Source organism: Pyrus communis, chromosome 2 (genome assembly GCF_963583255.1).
Source record: "Pyrus communis chromosome 2, drPyrComm1.1, whole genome shotgun sequence".
Classification (NCBI taxonomy): domain Eukaryota; kingdom Viridiplantae; phylum Streptophyta; class Magnoliopsida; order Rosales; family Rosaceae; genus Pyrus; species Pyrus communis.
In genome coordinates this window covers 11,055,210-11,079,162 of record NC_084804.1, presented here as the reverse complement: position 1 = coordinate 11,079,162, position 23,953 = coordinate 11,055,210, and the positions used below count along the sequence as shown (strand labels likewise).

The window sequence follows — 23,953 nt, the reverse complement described above, 5'->3', positions numbered from 1 at the left end:
TTGTCTCTAGGTTTTCTTTTGATCTATTCAATTCAAAGAACAAAAATAAGCAACGGTATGCATGATGAGAAAACGGTGTACGAAAATCATTTCCATACAGGCATGTTTAGTTACAAGGAATAGAAATTGAGATCATTTCCCTCGTTAACTTTCCCTTGAAATCTGTAATTAAATGCCTAAAATCTGGAAATCAAATCCACTAGGTGACTAGTTGATCCGATTCCCTTTCCTTCTCTTTATGTTTTAGTTCTCTAATTCCTTCAATTTCCCATTTTTGTTAACATGCCCTAAAAGAAAAGCAGGGCCAAAACAACAAAGCAGCATACATGAGCCAAGCCAACACCAACATCATCATTACATGTCTTTGCTAACCAAACATCATCAAGAAGTTGTTCAAGAGAAACAGAGTTACTATATTGTAGGGCAACATGTCTCAGAAAAATCTGGCAAGCCAGCGTAAACCAGTCGTCCACACGCTCGAAATGTAGATTAAATTCTTACTAAACAGATAATAAGTGTATCAAAAAGACCCGTAAGATCGTTTATTAATCAAGCAATTAAGGACCAAGATTATCATTACAAGCTTCGTAGACAGGCTAAACTCGAATGCTGGCCAAAATCTTCAACTTCTAGCAGAAAAAACAGGGTGATTACTTCAGAATAATTAAGGCATTGGCAAAACTAGGAATCACTATAAATTGTGTCGTTTATATAACTAGCTACGTAAGATTACCGAAAAAAATTAAAACCAGCAGCCACAGATCCTCACCAATATATGAAGCTACCCAGTCCATGCTATGCAGCAGATGGATAAGTTTGAGCATCTTCTGAATTATTAATTCACAGGAAATCAGCCTTTTGAACTCCTGTCAGATCCATGCATTTGGGTCTGGGGCAGAGGTAAGGCCTTTGTAGTAAATTCATTACTTGCAAATGTGTTACGGGCTTTAAATTTCAATTGTTCGAGAACTCGGTGTGCTTCTTTGAGCTCGTCTTCAGCACTTGGTCCGTGGCTTTCCCAAGCATCAACTACTTGCTGCTGGAATTGGATTGCAAGGACATAGCTGAAAAATCCAGGAGAGAAATTCTGAGATACTATATTTGTCCATAACAATCGACATAAGACTAAACATTTCTACTAAATGCATCAATCGTCTCAATGAATTGCTGCTTGATAAATAGAATTTAAGTGCCAGAATCGTATTAAGTTCACTTTCTTTGACCAGGAAACAATGGAAATAGCAAGATTTATAACCACATTGTAACTTCCATATCCAATGAAGTAATAAATCTAATATGTAAGAAAATAAGAAAGAGTATTAATACCTTCCCATGGCAGCGTATGCTTTTGAGAGGTTCTGGCATGACTCAATTGAATCGGCATGATGGGGACCAAGTGAGACATCCATGATGTCCTTCGCAACAGCAAACATCTGTGCAGCTGACTGAGGTCTCTCTAGTTCTAAATATGCTGCCCCCAAGTTATTGTAAATATAGCCGACGCCAAAATGCTTGGGACCAAAGCTCTCTTTCAACCTCTCAGCTGCACTCTCCAAGTAAGGAACAGCCTGTGAGACCTTTCCGGTCAACAGAAGTAACCACCCTATTCTAGCTGAAACACTTCCCTCAGAGTGCTGTTCTTGTGGGAGCTTCTCAAGCAAAGCTAGTGTTCGCTTTAAAAGTGAAATTGCAGTTTCAAACTCATTCATAGTCTCATATTGCATTGCTATCTCCGAGTATGCTTCAGAAACATCTACTGGGGAGATTGTCTCTCTCTTGTCAAGAATTCCACAAGCAAGCTCCAAACATCTCTTTGCATCTGCCGTTCTTTCCTGATTACATAACGCTTTTCCCATCGAGATAAACACCAGTGCCCTAGTCTCACTATCCTTATCTGTCTGCTGAACAACACGCTTCAAAGTTTCAATAGCCTCGTCAAAGTTTCCCAGGGCAATCTGCATATTAGCAGCATCAATCTCCGCACGAAGCAAGTCGGAACTAAGACCCCAATTCTTCAAAACCCTTTGTGACAATGCATTTTGCTCCAACGCCTTCTCATGCTCCTCCAACCCAGTATAAATGACTGCAAGAAGCCTCCTGTCATGTGCAACCTCAACCGAATTCTGCCCCAACTTTTCTTTGTGAATCTCCAACGCCTTCCTACAGAATCCTAATGCATCCTTAAAGTTCAAAAGAGCTACATACGCCTCTGCCAAATCCCGGTGTCCCTTGCCAAGTTCAGTACTATCTTTCTCCAACATCAACTCCTTAATCTCCAAACACTTCCTAAGATTCCCTAGAGCCTCCTCTCTCCTCCCCATTGCCGTCTTCACATTTGCCAACTCGAGCTGCACAGCGTGAAGCACCGGCCTAAGATCCCGAACATCAAAACCCTCCTCCTCTAATCTACACAACGCTCTATTAGCCCTATTAAGGTACCCCAAACTATCACTAAACCTTTTTAATCCATAATTAACAGAACCCATTAACTGCAAAGCCATGGCAACAACCAAAGAGGGCTTACCGCTATCGTCTCTATCCAAGGCCTTCAATGCTCTGGTAGCAAAAGACAGAGCCTTTTCAGGGTCCTCGCCTTCCTGATCAAGCTTGAGGCCGACTTTCAGAGCAGCCATGCCGAGCTCCCTCTCTTCGAAAGCCGACTCCATGGCCTTGAAAGCCGCAAGCATTTCTTCGATGGTTTTCGCAGACTCGAAAGCCTCTTCAAGGTCCGACTTTTCCATGGATTTTCTCTGCCTGGAGGAAATTTGAGGCGATGTTTCGACGACGGTGTTCATATTTCGAGATGAGTTTGCTTGGAATTGGCTACTTGTGAAGAATGAGTCCTGAATTATGGCGCAGGGGCTGAAACGGGCCGGTGAGACCGGCGGCGGAGAGGGGGAGGAGGAGGATGGGCGGTCGGAAATGTAATTTCTGGAAAGAAGAGAAGGGGCTGAGGATTTGAGTCTCTGACGAGTGAGGTGGGATAAGAGTGAGATTGAAGATTTTCTCATGGTCCGAAATGTTGAGAGGTTTTTGTGAATTTGGGATTTTTGTTAAAACCCTTTTGCATAAACCCTACAACCGCTTTCTGCGTTCCAGTGAAGGCGATGGACAACGAACAATGAAAACTGCGATGTCCCTAAACGGCGGCGTTTTAGGAGCTAAAATTTCGGGTTTCCTTGCATAAGTCTAGTGGCATGGGCATTGTAATTTTTTGTGTGGATAAGTGTGTCGGCCCACATCATTTGTAAAATTTATTTCACGAATGTACAGGTAGGTGTGTCGGATCATATCATCCGTAAATCAGATCTCCTGAAAGCACGAAACTCTTTTATTTGATATTTTCCAGTTATGTCAAAGTTTCTCTCATTTTGGGCTCATTACTTTTGTTGTCCTATTAATAGTCTAGCAGTCTAAATTTTTCTCTTTTGAGCTCATTACTTTTGTTGCCCTATTGGGCGTTATGGTTTTGCTTGTTTTGTCGACGTCTTTGTTGTACTCTTGAAGATGCTTTTGCTTGTCTTTGTTAACGTTTTTGTTGTATTGTTAGAGTTTTATTGAATAAAATCTCGTGTTTGGCATGAAAATATTTTTATTCACTATGACTAACAGACACAATAAGCCAATCATAATAATCAAGTATCAAACTTGTTATTTATGTAAACCGAATCTAAGGCTTTTTATTTACAGGTTGAGAAGAATGTCGCTTAACCGTAATACTAATAGAATATTGAAGAACAAATTTGAAATGATCAATAAATAACTTATATATACTAGCATCTTGCCACATGTATTCTTTATTATCTAGACGTACTAATTAGGGAGGAACATTCTTAGGCCATCTCTAACCGAGGGCTGGCTAGAGGACTCGTTTGGTCCTCTAAGATATTAATATTTTAATTAACAGTACATGGTCATATTTGCCTCCGTCTCCAACCGATGGCCAAATGGCCATATGACTTGTTTTAGCCTTGTCATAAAAAACCATCTCCAATCGAGGGCCAAAAAACCAAAAAAAAAAATGAATACAATTGCTAGTCAGCTAGCTGTTGGATTCAAATTTTTGTTTAAGCATTTCGGTCAGTTATATCCGATAGGATTTTTTGAATTTCCGGCTAGCCCCAAGCTGGCTGCATCCGACCAGCCCTTTGGCCCTTTCAAATTCCATGGGGCCCATGAACCCTCTGACGTAGCCCTCGGTTCGAGAGTTTAGGACTATTTTCAGCCCTGTAGACTCTTCGGTTGGAGATGGCCTTACTATATTGAAAGCTTCCGCTACTTTAGGATGCTGACTTCAGATAACACAGATTCCTCACAAAGTCAAGTATTGGTCTAATCAAGATTCGATTGAATTTATATACAACAAAGAATGCACTGATTCCTTGCATGAGTAATAACACTAATCACATTCCACAGTTGCTACAAGACCACCCAAATTACTACTTAAGCAAGAACCTCTTGATAAAACCAGAGGCCAACAAAAGGTAATCGATATCACTACAAGCTTGAGGGGTGGCTATGGCTTTATTTTCGGAGTTTCAGGGGGTCCACTACTGTATACGTCACCGAAATGAAGATTACACTCTCCTGCCTCTAAGTCTAGGTCACCCACGTACGTCGTTCGGGACAAGCTTTGGTAGTTCCTCCAGTCCAACCGTTGTTCTTGTTCTTGTTCCGGTTCTTCTTCTTGTTCGTGTTCCTCGAAGCTTCCGTAAAAATTATCTGAAGGCTGGCGCATGAAGTTTGGAGGATCGAGAAAGCTTGACAGGGGCTGTTTCCCGCGTTGGGTGAAATCTGGAGGCTCGAGAAAACTTGACTGGGGCTGTGTTCCGTGTTGGCCGGTTCTAGCCCACCAATGACTCCGCATTGGAATTGCGGAAGTACCAGCGTCATGATGCTGAAGTACACTCTCTCGGTGGAAAGGCGCTGATGTAGAAGCCCCCATATTAGACTGTGAACGGTCATCATAACGATGCGCCCAGAGATCTTCAAATCTCAGTTGATTATGTAGAAAGTTGGTTGGGGTCCAATCAGTAGAATGTTGCTCAGTAGCTTCAAATGGTTCTTCTGGAATTTCACCAGCGTAACTTGCCGTACGGTGTGGCCGAGAGGTGTAATACCAATCAAGGAGATATGGGTGATTCTTTAGATCTGCGTCAATTAACCACAGAGACCCCAAGTGATAGCCAGTTCCAGGGCTATGATATGGCCTTTCCCGTGATAAAAGATTGTTCCGGTCACCAAATCCTCTCGGAGGAGAATATGCATGTCGAGTTCCTTGTCCCTGCAACTTTTGCTCTCTGAAAGTTCTCAGCTTTTTAAGAAACTGATCACCTTCAGTATTTGGGTCCCACGATGGATAGTTACTCTTGAAGCTGCCACAAAGATTGGAAAGTTCATAAGATTTGAGATGCGGAAAGGCAATTATCCAGGGCGTGCCTAATTTGCATAGTCCTAGGAATACTGCATGTTTTTGACAACTACTTAATTGCTGCTTACAGAAATCTTATGAGTAATGGTTGTGATCTTACCTCAAAAACGATTTCTCCATTTTCCCCTGAGAACTCCTCTGGGAGCGAGGTACATTGTAAAGTGACCCGTAATTGCTATTACCGTGCCTTTGAAAATCGAAGGCACTAAAACTGCCAGGAAATCAAGAGGGCAGTCAAATTTCGTATTCTTGTTAATAGAGTATATGGTGCCAGAATACAAATGAAAAGACGGTGACAACAATGACTGATGAAGAATACCGACCTACACACATGACCAACACCCTCAACATCTACTGTGAAGTCTTCAATAAACTGTAAAATGTCATCCACCCTCTGCAAAATAAATCAGATAGCATATTAGAACAAAAAACTGCCAACTGTGCATAGATGGCATAGAAATAAAATGAGATTTAACAATTATGATCAAAACTGACCTTCGGAACAACAAATATAAGTAAATATGGAGTAAGGAAGATTGAGGCCATCTCCTCAAGTAACATCATTCCAGTATACTGCATTGAAAAATCAAAACAGCATGAACATCAGCTTAATTTGTTTTGTAATCATAGAATGTTATAAACTGTTAATTTCTTTCCTTCAGGCTAAATTCAACTGGAAAGGGTAACTAATCTTCAAGCATGTAATATAATAAAAAATCAAAACTGGATATAATATTAACTGTGAACAATCAAATATTTACTGGGACGGAATCAAAACACTAGATTCCACCACGTATGTGATGCATAAATGGGGCCTATAATATCTGTTTCACCAACTGGCAAAAGATACGTCCTACTTTTCTGAAACTCTCAACAGAAGCCACACTACACTACTTGAGTGCCCAGAAATATTTTCCACATGTAATCCCAGTTTAAGATGAACAAGAGTAAATGAAATGAGACTTACATGAAACAGGGTTTCAAACTCTACCCGAACCCTTTCAGTATTCTCCTTGCCACGCCATGTCTTCGGCATATAATGTGTATATTGTACCACCATAGACATTGCCCCCTCTGGATCAAGGACCAGCAGTTCATCGGTAATGGCAGCCCTGCTAATAGCTGTTATAGTTCCAAAAACAGCAGCATACCAGAACAAGTTGCGTCCAAATATCTACATGATTAAAAAAATATTGTAGAAACAAAATAATTAGCATCAAAATGTATACAGACAGCCTGATATAGCATTAAGTTACAAGTAAGAATATCTTACATGGCCCTCTAGCAGAGATTCCTCCAGAAATGCGATGATGATTAGGATAGCAGCAAAGCCACCAGAAACAAAAGAGATGAATTTCGCTATTATGGATATAATAGGACAAGGAAATTGCTTCAGATAATCAGAAGCATGCACTACACTGCTCGTGACTCGGTGTTTAAACAAATGGTCCACCTGCCATTCACCATGCCAATAGTACAAAACACTGTACAATTATAGACATTGCAAACAAAAAGCAGGAAGGGAGGGGAATATTGATTTTCCTAAGCCAACATAATATTTGGACCTTAAATGACAACTTTTGACTAACAATTTTTTCTGTAGCATAAGTACCAGACATGGGAAAAGGATCAAGTTGAACTTGAGAGGAAGAACAAAAATATTACCTCATTAAATTCCCTAAACATCCACCTTGACAAATTTGACCACCTTCGAGATGATGCCGTGCTTGGATGGTTATAAAACTGTTCTGCATGCCTCAGGAAGAGATATACCAGCATGAATATTACAAGAAATGGGGAAAGGAGAAGCATTACGAATCCAACTACCATAAGCCTTTTCTTTAATGTTCTTGGATTAGATTTAAAGTCCCTTGTAACGCAGAAATTTCTGCAGAAAGAGTCACATCGTCAGAAACGAATATTATAACAGAAAACACACAGGACAAATAAAATTCTCCGAGTGCATCCCGTTTGTAAACAATATTACACACTTCATTCAAAAGGAAATACATAATACAAGCCATTGATACATGAATAAACAATTATCAAGAAAGCCATACTCTACCCTTTAGTGGTCCTTGAAGCAATGCCACTCAAACCAATAAAACCTCCTACCAAAGATTCTAGTGTAGACAAAACAGGTCCCAGTTTATCATTTTTCCCTAAATTGTGCAAATATTTATAAGCACACGAAGTAGATTAGAAACTAAAAGCAATAAAAATATTAAACACAGTTTGACCAAGAGACCATGACAACTCAACCCAATACTTTCTTGCCAGTCAGGGATGACCATATTAAGAGATAGCTTCTAATTTTTATTTTTCTTTTTAAAGTAAAGCATAATAGTTTTGCTCCTAGCATCTTATAGGATAAATATTCACTTTAGTGAACAAAAATTCTAAAGTACAAAAACAAGAAAGAAGGCATCATAATGTTTTCCAGATAATTGTAAATATGATATAGATCATATGCCATTTGGACATAAGATTAAGACTCCAAGTGAAATCGAGAAGTACATAAACATTGCAAGATGTTTGTACTTAGATTCACCCTACCGATCAAACATGCTCTGCAGAATGCACCAATTTAAGGTCCACTCGAGGGTTTTTGTCAGTATTAATCGTCCTTGCTTTCCATCAGAGCCAAACTTTACAATTGGACCAGCACCTGGAACCCACTGTGAAATTGGGAAAGCAAGCACCCCCTTGTTAAGCATTCCAATCAAGTAGTTCTCCTTCCGCATCAATCGCATAACCACATCATGAGCAGAAAGATCTTTGACCACACAGAGCCGCTGTGATCTTTGTAGCTGAACAACCTTTTCAAGAATTGATGCCCATGGCATGGTCTGAATTTCATTGTCTGTGACATGGAGACTGCAAGAAGACAACCAAAATCACTATTCTTTACTAGTAAGGCATAGATTTTGTACAAAACAACAGGCATAGTTCAAAATGCATTAAATCTTTTGAGATCAAACTACTCAGACATACCTGTTGTGATAGAAGTGACGGACTGCCAAAGTATCCCTTAACTGAGAGAAAAACCGCAAAAAACAGAAGACCAAATAAATGGAAAATATGCCCAAATATCCAACAATGATGGCTTTGGAAAGAGTTAGAGGCGTTAATGGGTGCTGATGAAGGGCTTCCTTAGCAAGGTCACAGGGCTTAATTCCAGATTCGAATGCATCCATCCCACATTTTGCATTACGAAGACCATTCCAATCAACTTTTAATAAGAAGAATCCTGAGAACAATATAGTGAAGCCCAAGCTCAGAAGTTCAACTATCCACTTTATAATAATACACCAAAGTCCTTTCTCACAGTAGTAGCTGTAGAGCCTTTCAAAGAACAGGTCCAAATCAGCAATTGGTTCAACATTTATACTCTCACCATTAAGAAGCCCTGAAGGGCTCTCACTACCAGGACTCGGTGCCCTACCATAGTCAGATAATTCAACCTCAGGAGCCACATCCCTAAGCAACCCTGATGTCAAGGATGAATCGCCTTTCCACTTCAAAATGCCAAGAGATGTCACACCCTTCAACCTACGGAACATCATTCACAAAGGCTGACAGTGGACAGATACAGCCAGTCCATTCCACAAACTACTATACCAGTTAAGCAGGTATCTGTAAGGATGAAAGGCATAAGATAAGTCCTTTTACAGGCATGTAAAGTTCTAAACAAAGTTCAGCATTTGTGAAGAGGGTAAAATATATAATGCAGTAACAAAATCAATAAGCTCTCCCACCACAACCAAAACACCCCACTCAGATTATCATCACATTGGAATGACAGTTTAACGAGGATCAAATTATCAAATCACAACTGAAACCAACCACGAACTGTCTCCAGCATACTAAACTGATCCGCTGAACCCGAGTTTTTTCAGATTGAAAATAAACTAGTAAGTATATAAATATGCCAAACAAACCAAACTTAGAACATAGGCACTAATTTCACTATCCAGTTGAGTAAAAGTAACAGCACAACCTCGAGAAACGCACACAGAACCTCTCCAGTGCAATGTAACACAAAATCCTACAAACCTAGCACCTACTTTGTTTTTTATCCTACATAAAGCAATATACTTCAGCTGTTTACTTTCTTGGAAAGTTCCAGACTTTTGTGCAACAAAGTAAAAATCATACCCGAAAGCTGGAATAATTACTACAATCTGATCATCTACCTTGACCATAAGTCAATTCGCCACGAAAATATCAAAGTCTAACAAACAAATTAAACAAAACCCAGAAACGCAAATGCAAAAATTCGACAAGAAAAGGAACAAAACCATGTTTATGCACAGAAATAAAAATTGAACAAAACTCCAACATATTCAATCTTTCTTTTGGGCAAAACAAACAAAACCCAAAACGAATAACAACACGATAAAGTTAAAGAAAGAATCTTTACCTCCGAGCCACGAAGCAGCATCATCAGAAGAGTCGAAATCAATGAAATTGATTGGAACACAGAAAAGATACGTTTCGAAAAGGACACCCAATTCGAAACGGATTGAGACGGTGAGAGGAAAAGGGCAAAGGGTGAAGAGAGCTGTGGAGGTAAAAAATGGGGAAGAAGCTGGAGGGCAACGGTCCTGTAAATACAAATGGCTCTGCCGATTGATTGAAAGCAGAGAGGAGAAACCGAAGAGAGAAGGGAAAGCTTTTGGGTTTTTTTTGTTCAAATTTATTTAATCATTTGGGTGTTTTGTTTTCTTCTTCTGCTGTCTCTCTGCGTGGGAGCTTGCTTGTTAAATTGTACCAAAAAATAAGAAAAGACTGGGAAGGAGACGTGGAGTTGGGTAAATACTTGCGAACGGAGCGTTTGATGCTTCACAAACCTTTGGTTTTTTGTTGGAATCGAACTATATAAACACCAAAATTGTATTGGGGAGGGTTTGCTCTGGGCCTAAGGAAGGCCTGGATAATGGTGATATTTGGGTTAAGGGCTTAATAGGGGAGCCCACAAATCCACTTTTACGATGGCGGTATTTTCGAGTGGCGATTCGAACTAGAATGTAAAGGAGGCGGACATGTTATCTCAAACAACTAGCCTAACACACAATATGTAAATGAAAAACACTTGGGTCGAAAGCAGCTGGTCGAGCGAGCACCATATTAGATATAGTGACACTGATTGTCATGGTAAAATGGTTGTAGTCGAGAAATAGTGGTGGGTGTGGAATGTTGTACATACATTTTAAAGCTTGAATTTATGAGGCACATGAATTTCTAAATGTTTTTGTTTATGAAGTAAACAAGAAAATTGGTGCATTTAATTTTAAATTTCGATTCTATCTAAATTCTCAGGTTCGAATTTCATCTCATAACGAGCTTAATACCAATGTATTTTCATGTCCTTGTAGTGTTAATGTATCTTTATATCAATTTCGTCCATCTCATATTAACGTCGTTCAAGTCGGATTATTAGTACATGCTTTTTATTACAATGCACAAAAATAATTGCGAAAAGACTAGTATTTGTAATGTGTCGTCATTATTTTAAAACATTCCATAAACAAAAACGGTGACACAACAAACAAACCACCTCTTTCTACTGCCTGTTATAATATAATAAGGTAAATTCATCTCTGAGTTTTGAATGTTAATTTCGATTCTTTTTCTTTTTCTAAGAAAAAATTCAGGTTTCTGAATTTTGCTTTATCAGATTCATTTTTTAACCTTATTTTAAGTTGACATTTCCAGCAGGGTTACGTTTTGGGAATGTATTATTCCCACTCTTTGATTAATAAGTACGCATGCGATTTTTTAGAAAAAAACATTAAATAAAATAAAATAAAGCAATTCCCAATGATCCTGTGTTTTTGAGAATCTTTTAGCCAAAATTACGCTTTTGTTATTGATTTTCACGTTTGTGTTACAAATCTAATCTTACTATATGTAATTGTGGAATCTTGTGATCTTGGTGTTCTTTTGTGCGTGTGCGCGCATACAACAGAAGAAAGGTAAGGTTGATGCTTGATTATTGGTTCGACAAACATTCTAGATTGGTTCGACGATTCTTGGTGGGAGGGTATGTCGTACGAAAGTTAGGTTCTACGGTAAAATCAATTGATAAGATGGAAAATAGTCTAACCTCTTATAAATTTATGTAAATTCTCTCCTCTTATCAATGTGAGATTCATTCTCAATACGCCTCTTTACGTGTGACGAATTTTCAAACCTAACACGAGATAATATAGAGCACACATAATGATATGAAGCGCGTGTGGCCGTTTGACTTCACACGTGGGACAACCTACTGTGATATCGTGAAGAAAATTGAGATTCCACCATAAAACTAATTGGCAATATAGAGAGTAGCATAACCTCTTATAAGTCCATATAAGGTCTCTCCTCCCATTAATGTAGAACCCCTTCTCGATATCGTCCTTATGATTTTCCACAGGATTATCCACCCGCCGAAGTAAATCATTTCACCTGTTGTTCACGTGAAGAGTATAGTTTCGGTCATGGGATCTGAGGCAGCAACATGTTTGAGAGCTGAGAAAGTCTGGCAGTAGAATTTCCGACTTGAACAACATGCATATACGTAAGGATGTTGAACAACGTGCAAATCTCTGATGTCTTTTAGAACTACAATGTCAATGCTTAACACACGATCGATCGATTTCACTACTCGATTCGATTACTTCAGCTTCTGAATGAAAGAGGATGCATAATCTTGAATCAATCTCAGATTCCGGAACAGCGAGCGGGGTTGCTAAGAGAGAAAGAACTAGTGCAGCACCGGGAAAAACTAGCCATCATCAATACCCACGGTGATTAAGTACTTGATTGTAATATATTGGTTGAAATTCAATTACCTGTTTAATGGACGTCCAAATTAAGTGCAGTGTAAGTCGGTACATACGTTTTTACGCACACAAACAATGTCCAAATCATTTTTGTATTATCCGAAACCATGTTTAGTTAGCGTACGCGGTCCCGAATAGGTATCTGAAACAAAATTAGTGTTTGTTTGGGGTTATTTTTTGGAGCTGCTTCTGCTTTTTTAGGAAGTTTTGAGTTGGGATGACATACTGGGAGCTCAAGAATCACAGCATATAAAAAATTCGGGCTTGGGCCTAAAAAAGCCCAAATGAAAGCCCAACCGAAGCAAGAATGCGGGAGCCAACGGATCTCTTTGGCGGGAAGCAATCGGCCAGGCGAGCGCCGCTTCATCTTTTCCCGCCAAGGAGAACTCGCGTAAATACCAAAATCCCCAAAACGCTGATCTCTTCTCCTTCTCTGTGAGACTCTGACCCTCAAGATCTCGCCTTTCGATCGATTCCGAATCCGAATTTCTCTTCATCTACTCAATGAGTTCCTCCGCGGAGACCTTCAGGTGCGAGACGCCGGTGAGCAAAACCCTGAATCGTGAGCCCCAAATCCGAGAAAATGAGACGCTGAGCTCCAAAACCCCGGAGAAGCCACCGCAGCTCCGTCGTGGAGCTCGCAGCTGCAACGTCGCGCTCCCCATTGTACAAGTTAGAAGATCCGCTGCCAAAAGCCTGCTTAAGTCGACCCAGAAGAAGCAACTGACGGACGAGATCGCCTCTTGGCCGGACAAAACTCCGCTGAAGACCCGCGTTCGCCGCTCCATGCAGCTACCGGAAAAGTAAGAATTTTTTTCTAGCTTCAATTGATTATATGTGTTTGATTTGCTGAATTGTTTGGGTTGATTTTGATATATTATGTTCTGTGGGTGTTTTTGCAGGTATGAGATGTTGGGGGAGTTTTTCAATTGCTTGGATATTTCGATTGGGAGGTTGCGAAAGAAGGGTTTGAAGTCGAATTTTACGAATATTAGCCCGGTGATTGAGCATTTAACGGATAGGTATTTTTCTTCATGTTAAAGAAAATCTTTTTAATTTTCTGTTTGGTTGCTAAAGATATAATTTGATGCTGCAGAAATTGATTGAATATTGTTTCTCTAATTTTTAGGAGGTTTACTTATACCCACTTGGCTCAGCTGAAATTTATTTTACCTGAGGTAATTGAGATAAAGAAAATGGTTGTGTGGGATGAGAAAACCAGTCGTAGGAAGCCGGATCTTCACATTAGCATGAATATTCATGCAGTGCACAATGATGGCAAGTTGAAATCTGAAGGTGGTGGGATTATGCGTTTAAGGAAGGCTTTCCGCAAACGGCTTGCAGATATTTCAAAATCCTATCCTGAGGTATACTTCTGAATTCTGATTGCAAGCAATTTAGAATGCAAAGTACTGAGTTAATTTATGTAACAATGAGAACTTTAGGCAATGATTTTTATTCCCGGTCATTCTTGCAGCAAGGTGCCTATATTTCCATTTTTCTCAGTCGTTATCTAATTAAATTAGATTAGGAGTTAAGGAAAGTATTTTTACTAGTCCACTTGTCGTAGCTGGGGAGCAAGTTTCAAGTTTTGTAAATGAAAAAGAGAGATCATGCTAGTATACTTGTGACTCCAAGCTTTTCTTTTTATCGTTTTTACAATCTATTTCTTGATCCACTTTGCCAATACTATGTGGTCTAACAATTCTTAATTTGTTTTTAGGATTACGAAATTCCAGAAGAAATTCTACCATATCCATTCAATCATGTGAAGGAACACATGCATTCAGATACGGTCAAGTTTCCTGCATCGTCATCTCCTGGTGAGGTATTGTCCAGCGTATGCACAGTTGAGCAAGCAGCAGTATCAACAATCTGCCTTCAGGGTGATGCAATTCCAGATGAAATGCATTTAATGACATCTAATCAATCAAAGGGGGATTTGAATTCAGACATAAACGAGACTCCCACAGAGTCAGTGCCAATTCAGACATTATTTGAAACACCTAAAAAGCAGCAATCAGCAATAGAAGGCTATCTGTCCCGGTCTTTTCAAAGGCACTCTTTTCAGAAAGTTACAAGAACTGAAACCCAATCTCTAAAATTTTCAGTTCCAGAGTCAAATTTCAGTGCTTTCTTCTGCACTGAGGAAATCAGTACTGCTGCTTCATCCTATGGCCAAGTTCCTGCAACTCCAACTAAAGAGAGAGACCACATAGAAAATGATGATGGTTTGCCCAAAACAGGTGCCAGCATTGGGTCGACCCCAGAAAAGGTTGCTGCAACACCAGCCAGGTTGATGACCACAACACCTGCATTGCACCCGCCAAAGAGATGTTATCTGAGCCCCGATGATAATTCTGCAAGCTCCCCAAATAAAGTGTTTAGGCGTCCTCCATGCTCCAGGTCATTGAAATTTGACACTCCTGTGAAGAATAAAATGTTGAGCCCAGGTTATATTTCTACAAGCTCACCGAACAAGTTGGTTGGGCATCCTCCATGCTCCAGGTCATTAAAAATTAGCACTCCTGTGATGAATAAACTGTCTGAGGAGAAAATACTTGTTCTGGATGCCGCATCACTTGATAGTGACATTTCCAATGTTCTTTCAGAAGGTCTTCTGCAATCAGTATGTCTATTGTGAATTCTCCATTCCTTTCTCCTTATTGAGCATGTCTGATTCTATAAAAGCTGCTGGAGCTTACTAATTCCATTTTTATTAACTTGCCCTGCACGCACAAAAATTTTGTCTTCCCCTTTTTGTTCCAGTTGAAATCTCAAAAGCAGATTAGATTATAAATATTCAAGAAATATGCTCTCATCATCTATTCCAGTTGCCTTTAATAATGGGATGGATGGTGTAGCATATTTTAACAAATGTTTTCTGCGTCCAGCACACAAACTGTTATTGGGAAACTTTCTGTCTTTTCGCATGTAGTAGATGCAGCAGAAACTGGTGGTACGACTCTCTAAGATGTCAATAAGTGTAAATATTTTTCTTTCTTTTATTTTAGATAACAATATGATTGGATGAACGTAGAGTACATATAGTTGAAAGAAAAATAGTCATGAAAGCTTTTGGCTACTATGTCATTGTTGACAATTTTAACCTCGGAACCAGTCTCTAAGAATTGGTTATTCCATATTTCTCTGCTTCTACTTGGATATGAACATAATGAACTTTAATTTTGAGAACTAATCCATGTACGTCTTTGCAGATTAAAGACAAGGAGAGAAAGGCAAAGGAGCGAAATGCAGCCATCTTGCAAGCAAAGAGGCGACAACAGATGATTTCCAGCCTTCCTGAACTCTTCAACATGATTCATTTCTTATTTCAATCAATGAACTGTTCATTTATGAAAAAAGAGGATCTTGTAGAGAAGTTAATTTTTAGCCATTCTGATATCGTTGATGAAGGTAGTCTATATATGAAAGAAGATTCTTTCCGAATTATGGACGCTTCAGTTGAGCCTAAGTTCCTCTTCGTGGTTCGTTTCACAGGTGAAGTTGAAGAGCAGCTTAAGTTGCTATTAGAACTGGTTCCAGAATGGATTTCTGAAAAGTTCGCATCTGGAATTGTCATCAAGTGAGTTGTCTTTATAGTTAGAAATGCAAATTGTTTGTTTTAATGTATATTGTATTCCATTACAAGTTGTTTGACATCATTATGTTTCTATTCTTCTTGCAGGATTAATAAATTGTCAAACCCTGAGTCCATACGTGCACGGCTTGAAGAAGCAAAGTGAGCCACATGATGGGTAATTGAAGGTTACTGTAAGAAGCAAATTTAGGGGATAGTGTCGCAATTTTACCCTTTCATTAGGCATTTTGTAAATGTTTTAGTTAATTAGTAGTTCATGTAAAGTAAATCTGGGTGGCCTAATCTAGTTGTTAGTATGGAGGCTTTTGTCAAGAATGATTTAGCAACAATGTTATTGAAATATGTATTTCCCTTTTTACAGTTTTAAGAGCTTTTTTTTTTCTTTAAAATTCAAATAAACAGCAAAAAAATTCTAAGCATCACAAAAAAATGCTTGGTTTCAAGCTGATTGAGATGTGCTAGTTCTCGAGGGTTATTTCTAAGCATCTTCTCTTTAACCACATTAGTTGGTAGGTCTGATGACACTTCTCATGAAGTTAAAGCAGAATATGATACATCTTGGATCGTATCGACCTTAATGTGCTAGCACTCAATACTTAAGCCATTGCATGTAAACAATACCAATGGCATTCATTCAGCTGACTTTGCTAATTGCTTAATTTTCTAATACATTGTTCTGGATGATAGGATGCATAATCTTCAACCAAGAGTTGCATCTTTTTCCTCAAGGTCTATATGGAGGACCTGTACTGCTGCTAAGATTCCATTTGCATCTAGTGTTTCGTCTGCTCATTATTGCTCTTGCGACCCGATAAGATTTTGATCTTTTATCTTTGCCCCATAAAACCATGTAGAGACCGATGATGATAATGTATTCTGAGTGAGCCAAATATCAAATTAGACATCTATTTAAGTAGATTGAAAGTCTCTCTGTGTGTGTGCGCACGCTGTTGTGTTTGTGTGCGTTTACATGTTGCTTGCAAGTCTGACATAACAGTGCTTCTACCTGCCAATGTGCAGTGGTCACAAAAACGGGTCCTTATTGTTTTGTGCACCACAGTTGAGTGAAGATTATTGCACCTGAGCATACAACTCCCTGTCGTTTTTGTTTGTCATGCAAAATATACTGTCAATAGCTACTTAATAAATTAGAATTCCACTCATGTCATAGCTTTACTTACAGCATATATGATGGACCAGAAGTCATTGTTGTATCTAATACTCCATGCTGCCTGTTTGTGTTGTATGATTAATGTGAAGACAGCCGATTGTGCTGCCCCAATACAGTATATCTATGCGGTTAGTGATAGTTGTGCAGGATATTTCTTCAATGTGATTGCCTACAGATAGAAGAATACTTACTGTAAATGAAATCTCTTGCATTATAATACCATGTATTAGTTTACGGTGATATAATTTCTTTTTTATCATAATGTTCTTATGTAGCCGATAATGCATGCATTGTTTGTTGTGTTGCTATGAATTAGGCTAACTTACTGTGATGTAATTTATTTTTTAACATAATGTTTTTATGTAGCTGATAATGCATGGTTTGTTGTGTTGCTATGAATTAGGCTAACTTTTTCTGTATACAACTTGCAATGAGGAGGATTGATCCTTTCGTCCAGTTTGTGGGAACAGAGTTTCTTCTGATGTGTATTGGATCTCCTGGTTAGCTTCGCATGGCAGGTACTTTGTACAAGGTCATGGTCATGACTCCAGCCGAAGATATTAAGGTTCCGAAGATTTTAGCTATTCCACGGGGCCTCCATCCTATATGAGATGTGTATTGAAAAGTGTTGTTAAAAACAAGCGAGAGATGTATACTTATCTTTCAGGTGTTTGTGAGCTTTTAATGCCCGACCAGAGAATTACTACAATTAGAAAAGTCATGGATGGAATGGTGTTGGCGACCGATGTGACAAAGGTTGGAGACGTGTACTTCAAGCTTGCAAAATACATGTTAAGGGTTAAGCTAACCCTGTTCTTCATCAACAGAAAAAGGTTAGTATTTTCCTGCTTCAGACAATCTCAAATGTGAATGAAACAATGCTAGTGTCAACTTTGGCCTTACTTTTCTGCAGGGAAACAAAAAAGAAACTTCAAATGGTAAACCTTCACTCTCATAATAATGAGATTTTTCAGTCGAATGTATTCAGTGTTAAAATGTACTCTAATTGTTCAGTTCATGACGGCAAGCTAGAAGTACCTTTCAAGAAAATAGGCAAATGGAAACATCACAACGCCACCTACTATGTGTCGATAGGTTACAAAGACATGAGGATTCATCCCGTGATCAAACGAAGCAGCTGTGAAAAAGTAGAAATGTATAACCTATCTGTGCCAAAACAGTGCGGCTTGAATCTCGTGAAGGCCATCCCGTATGGACATACTCCAGGTGCCATATCTCATTACTCTGCAACATATCTTTTTGCTACTCTCCCCCTGTTTATAGTCAAAGGAATTACGCACTAAATTCATCCGTATTTGTGAATGTGGTTCTGTTTTGATAATGCCTGCATGTTGAGAGAATTGTGTGCTTAGTACTTAGAACAAAAGTAATGGTTATATTCCTCTAATCAGCTAGTTTGGCTACACTTAATTATTCCTGAAACCATAGCAATAGCCAATATTTCTTCAACCATTGTCGGAGGCAGGTGTCGGGTTCAGTCCAGTGGAGGCAGTTGCATTCAATGAACTTTTTTCCCTGGGTTTTCAAGCCTTGCACGGTTGCACCAAGTGCCCCCTTGTATTTCTCTCAGGAGGCAAACGCTTTTGACGACATATATGCCCACACTCTTTATTAATTTCAATAAAATTTTGCTTCTTTCTTTGATCTGCATAAAAAAATTGGTTTGATTGAACTTGTTCTGTAAGACTGAATGGCTATGGTTTGATTGTTTTTATAAGAACGATTAATGAACTTGTGAGACTAAATGAATTCATTATTTAGTTTATTAAAATAAAAAGGGCACTTATAGTTAAATTAGTTAAGAATCTGATTTTTTGAATACTTGATACATGTATCGACGACACAATAATTGTTTTTAAGCACTTGCCCTATACGGATTCTTCCCTATTCTTTTTCTTTTATAGTGATTTGGTGATACGATATAACGCATATGTTGCTGTGGAGAATAAGAATTGTTCTTCCTGTTGGAAATTTGCTTTTGTAGACTTGTTCCAAAGGATTCTGCAGTCTGCAGAATTATTTCTTTCGGAAACATGCCCAAATAATACTGATTGCAGAATTTTCATTCATCATAGCTGCCCCAAATGGGAAAGCTGCACTTAATAACAAGGCAAACCTAATGCGTTAAACCGTTGTTTGGATACAGCTTATTTTTTGTTTAGTCTGTTCGATTTTTGGTTAAAAGTTTGTGACCGACTCTTCTGATACAGGAGCTTTTAGTTTACATTCCAAATTCATACCCTCAAAGTTTTACATCCAAATTCATACGCACAAAAGTCAACCATGGGCTTTAAGGCCTCATTTGGCAGCTCGTAATGTACTGATTATTTTTGTTGGAGAGGATAAATAGTTACCGGATAGTTGGGCATTTGGTGCAATATCAGAATAATGACAGTATTATTTATAGGGAGTTTTAACAAAAAGCCCATAGTACTATTCACTTTAACGAAAAATTACATTCTTACACTAGAATGATTCCAAAGGATATGACCCAAAGGAGGCATATGGGTTCTTTAGCAATTGAAAATTTATAAAATCAATTGCAAAATTAGAGAGAACAACAATCAGATTCAATCTGATTGGGAAAAAAAAAAAAAAAAAAAAAGGAGGGCAGAACAGATAGAGAAGAAAAATTGCAAGAAAAATAGGAGGGAGGAACAAAGAGGAGGAAGAAGAACCTCATATTCAGAAGAGGAGGAAGAACCTTGGATTCAGAGGAGAGAGCAAGCGATGTAAGAGGAGTAGAGTGAAAATGAGGGGAACATAGTGGGCGAGAGACCACCCGACTAATAATACACAGCTTTTTGGTTGGATAACTTAGCAGGTCTGTTGAGCAAAAATTGTACCCAATATGTAAACAAATAATTTACTCGACACAATTTCACCCTCATTCATGTTTTCAAAGAGGATTTTTATTAATTCGAGTTCGACCCATTATAGGCTACATGCCTATTAATTACAAGCCTTCTTTTGAGAAAGGAATACCCTTTGATTCCAATTTGAATAAATCGTAATTTGGGAATTTGGGTGTTTATTTCATTTTGCGACTGCACCTAGGTCGAGCCTTAGATTGCCTGCGTACTCTCGTTGAGGGATCAATCACTCGTAGTTCCTGATGTATTTGTTGAGGTTTGATGCCTTGTGAAGTTTTAGCTCGTGCGAGCGAGGACTTTGAGCCGTTCGAGCTTTTGATGCCTTGTGCAGTTTTAGCTTGTGCGGGCAAGGACTTTAAACCGTTGGAGCGTTTGATGCCTTGTGCAGTTTTAACTCGTGCGGGCGAAGATTTTGAGTCGTTTGGAGCTTTTGATGCCTTGTGCAGTTTTAGCTCGTGCGGGTGAGAACTTTAAGTCGTTGGAGCGTTTGATGCCTTATGCAGTTTTAGGTCGTGCGGGCGAGGACTTCAAACAGTTCGAGCATTTGATGCCTTTTGCAATTTTAGCTCGTGTGGGCGAGGACTTTGAGCTATTAGAGTTTTTGATGCCTTGTGCAGTTTTAGCTTGTGCGGCACGAGGACTTTAAACATTTGGAGCAAGTTTGAAATTTAATGCAGCTTTGTGCTATTTGATATTTGACATGACTTTATGCCATTTGAGACTTTTCTTCAGCTTCATACCATTTGGGATTTGATATGGCTTCGTGCCCCTTGTAACTTGACATGGCTTCATACCAATTGAATTTAGAGTGACTTTGTGCCATTCGACCACTTTGAAATTTTGAAATTAAATTTGACGTAGCGTAAGTCCATCTTTGAGGTGATTAATGTCTACGAATTTTGAAGTGGTTCGAGGTTGTCTTCTATTTGATGCGGCAATGAGGCTGCAAAGGAGATGAGAGCGGTGCCGTTGTCATCGATTTGGGGTTCTGGAGACTTGGCTTGAGACTTCGGCAAAAAGAAGGTGCCCATTTGATTAATTTGAGCTAAAAGATGATGATTGGCAAAAAATGAATTGATGAGTTTTGACGAGAATGACCCATGTCTTTTCCTTTAATAATCAAAGCCTAGTGCATTTAGGGTGAGACCTAGACTCCCACGTGATGAGCAACCTTTCTTTCTTTTATTTGCCCTTTTTTTCACTTTGTCTTTAAACCCATTTCATTTTGACGTCATACCTGTCACTTTGTTGTCGCCTTTTTATCTTTGCACAGCAGCACATCAAGTCTTTGCTTTCATATTGTTTAACAAAAGCAAGTGGCAGAGCAGCATTTTTTTTTTTTTATATATATAAATGCTTTTGTCAAGCTTTTATAGTTAGACTTTCGTTCAAAAGAAAGCACATGATTTTATGTTGGAGAGCTGTGGCATTTTAAAGTTGCCACGTGAGTGTCTTTCCCATTTGATTTGGGGAGTTGTCAGCAAGCCTTTTCCTTCTCTTATCTTACCAAGTCCAAATAGGATTTTGTTTTTTCATTGAGGATTGCTATCTTCTGCTATCTATTTGAGGATGTGGCATGCTTTTAGAATGAAGTCAATGAGAGTTGATGCATGTCTTTGTTTACTTGTGAGACTAAGACCATCTTTTTTTTTTGCATGCAAATTCTATGAGTCATCTCCACGTTATTTCTTTATGAAATAATGATCTTTTTCAATCTTTGGTGTCGTAGAGCAGTTGCCGCTGATATATTTCTTGTTTTATGCACAAAATTTAATCCATGGGGACCATGCTCATAATGCTTACGTGAATGGAAAGTTTTGGAGGAGCTTTTGTTTCCCTCTCATCTTTTCTTTGTGTTTGCGTCAAATCTTCTAGCAACTTAGAAGACAACTTCCTTTATTTTTTTTAGTGAAAATATGACTTTAGTCCTTTAAACTCAATTTTCTTCATATAAAACCCTGCATAACTTTTTTACTCAAAGAAAACCCAATGACTAGGATCCACATAAGCAAATTCATTAACTTCATATTAATTCACACATTTTACATTTTTCACATGCCTAAAATACCCTATTACATACTTGATGTAGACAATTAATTGTAAGGAAATAGTAAATGATTTTGCAACAAGAAAAAAAGAAGACATTAATGTTAAAAATTTATTGCATATTAATTTTTTAGAAAGGTTTTGAATTTTCATAAAACTATTCGATTCAGTTTTTTCACCCTACTCTTGCATACTTTTGAATTTATCCTTTTTTATTAATATATTAGAACATTGTATTTCATTATCTACATGCACATTAATTTACCTACAACAATTATACCATGGGTGTAATATAATATCTCTTTTTTACAATGATGCAAAATAATGTTTATACCAACATCAAAACGTGCCTAACATATGTACTAATTACATGGAAAATAATTTACCTATATTAAGAAGAAATGTAGTTCGATGCATAGTATTAAAAATACTATGTTACACCCATGTTTATACAACAATAAAACGTGCATAACATATCTAACAATACATGGAAAATAATTTAACTACAAGTTAGAGAAATGTTATTTGGTTGGGTGTAGTATAATTTTTTTTAATAATTGGAAAAATTAAATATAACTAGGTGTAGTGTATTTTTTTTATATAATTAGAACAAATTAATTTACCTACAACAATTATACGATGGGTGTAATGTAATATCTTTCTTTACAATGATACAAAATATTGTATGTACCAACAACAAAACTTGCCTAACATAAGTACTTGTACATGGAAACTACTTTACCTATAACAAAAGAAATGCAGTTTGATGTATAAAATCAACAATATTATGTTCCACTCATGTTTATACAACAACAAAACGTATCTAACATATATAACAATACATATAAAATAATTTACCTACAAGTTAGAGGAATGTTATTTGATTCAAAATATATAACATAGGTGTAGTATTTTTTTTTTTTAAATAATTGGAACAAACTAATTTACCTACCAATTAATATGGATAAAACTGCTACAAAATATATCACGAAAAAAAAAAAACTACTTTTCTAGTTTGACATAGATACGGTTAATGCAAACACTTTTTTCATTTTATTTCACTTTTTCTACTACTTTTAATTTGGCATAAATTTAGGAATTTGAAAAAGGGACCATAAAGCATGAGTGGCATGAGTGTAAATAAATTGGATTAATAGGTCATTAGTGTTCCTATATGTTTGTAAATTTTAAATTTGGGCTTAAACTGGATCTTTAAAGATAGATAGGTTTTTATCTAGAAATAATGAATTGTAAGGACCAAAATATAAAGCACCCTTTTTTTTATTCCCTGTTGTAGCTTTCTTTTCTTTTGCAGACTTTATAATCTTCATTTTTCCTTCTCTTTCGAATCCCTAGCACACAAAGCTTTTGGTGGAACTCTTATATAACAGGGTAGCCTCCTTGTCTTGTACCCGTGAGTAGCAAAGAAAACACTGAAGACAGGAATTTACAAAGAGAACAATTTCTTTTCTCTCGAGTTGCATCTTGGTATATTGCTTCCTTCCTGCCTTTTCCACAGGGACTAAGCTTGGCACTTTGAAGCTGCACTTGCGGACCGGCGAGCATGGATCACTTAGTTTGGGTATTATTTAATACAAAACAGCATCAAATATATGGAATCGTAATAGTGATCCTATCCGGTATGTTATATAGGTTACCAAATAAGGCCTAAGAGCAACTCCAACGTTGGAGCCCTCCCCCCTGGCAATACACTATTCAATCCACCTAATGAACAGTAACTGCCCTTAATGAACAGTAAGTAGCCCTGGCAATAGAATTTGCATCTCCACCGTTACACTTCAATAGCCCTGGCAATAGGCAATAAAATATTAGTATTTTTTTTTATTTATAAAATAATACAAAATAATTTTAATTGTAATATCGGATAAGATTTTTAATCGTTCTCGTTGCGCCACGTGTCATTATCCGAAGTATTATTAAATAATACAAAATATTACAAAATAATACAATTATTGGTGA

The 23,953-nt window shown here is 37.9% G+C and overlaps 3 protein-coding genes and 1 pseudogene across 4 annotated transcripts; 1 reads left to right on the top strand and 3 right to left on the bottom strand.

Annotated features, from left to right (window-relative positions):
- Positions 1-334: 334 nt before the first annotated feature.
- LOC137724571 (protein KINESIN LIGHT CHAIN-RELATED 2) lies at positions 335-3,163 on the bottom strand. 2 transcript variants are annotated; one of them, XR_011067458.1, is made up of 3 exons: positions 1,327-3,163; positions 770-1,064; positions 335-629 (listed from the first exon to the last, which is right to left on the bottom strand). XR_011067458.1 is itself a non-coding variant. In XM_068463336.1 (2 exons), exons 1-2 carry the CDS (start codon positions 3,009-3,011, stop codon positions 851-853), a joined length of 1,899 nt encoding a protein of 632 aa, XP_068319437.1. In that variant the 5' UTR covers positions 3,012-3,163; the 3' UTR covers positions 335-850. The 2 variants fall into 2 exon arrangements, 1 of the variants encoding a protein (XP_068319437.1); XM_068463336.1 differs by having other exon boundaries at positions 335-1,064.
- Positions 3,164-4,325: 1,162 nt separating this feature from the next.
- LOC137724569 (autophagy-related protein 9-like) lies at positions 4,326-10,279 on the bottom strand. Its single transcript, XM_068463334.1, has 10 exons — positions 9,855-10,279; positions 8,426-9,067; positions 7,988-8,308; positions 7,097-7,319; positions 6,705-6,884; positions 6,399-6,605; positions 5,927-6,004; positions 5,755-5,825; positions 5,532-5,642; positions 4,326-5,375 (listed from the first exon to the last, which is right to left on the bottom strand). The coding sequence occupies exons 2-10, from the start codon at positions 8,995-8,997 to the stop codon at positions 4,517-4,519; spliced, it is 2,622 nt and encodes an 873-aa protein (XP_068319435.1). The 5' UTR covers positions 8,998-9,067; positions 9,855-10,279; the 3' UTR covers positions 4,326-4,516.
- Positions 10,280-12,689: 2,410 nt separating this feature from the next.
- LOC137724570 (CDT1-like protein a, chloroplastic) lies at positions 12,690-16,184 on the top strand. The gene is made up of 7 exons (XM_068463335.1): positions 12,690-13,064; positions 13,164-13,283; positions 13,391-13,628; positions 13,985-14,890; positions 15,480-15,678; positions 15,763-15,847; positions 15,950-16,184. The coding sequence occupies exons 1-7, from the start codon at positions 12,766-12,768 to the stop codon at positions 16,005-16,007; spliced, it is 1,905 nt and encodes a 634-aa protein (XP_068319436.1). The 5' UTR covers positions 12,690-12,765; the 3' UTR covers positions 16,008-16,184.
- A 1,248-nt stretch (positions 16,185-17,432) lies between these two features.
- LOC137724741 (WAT1-related protein At1g44800-like) lies at positions 17,433-18,507 on the bottom strand (annotated as a pseudogene).
- Positions 18,508-23,953: the final 5,446 nt, after the last annotated feature.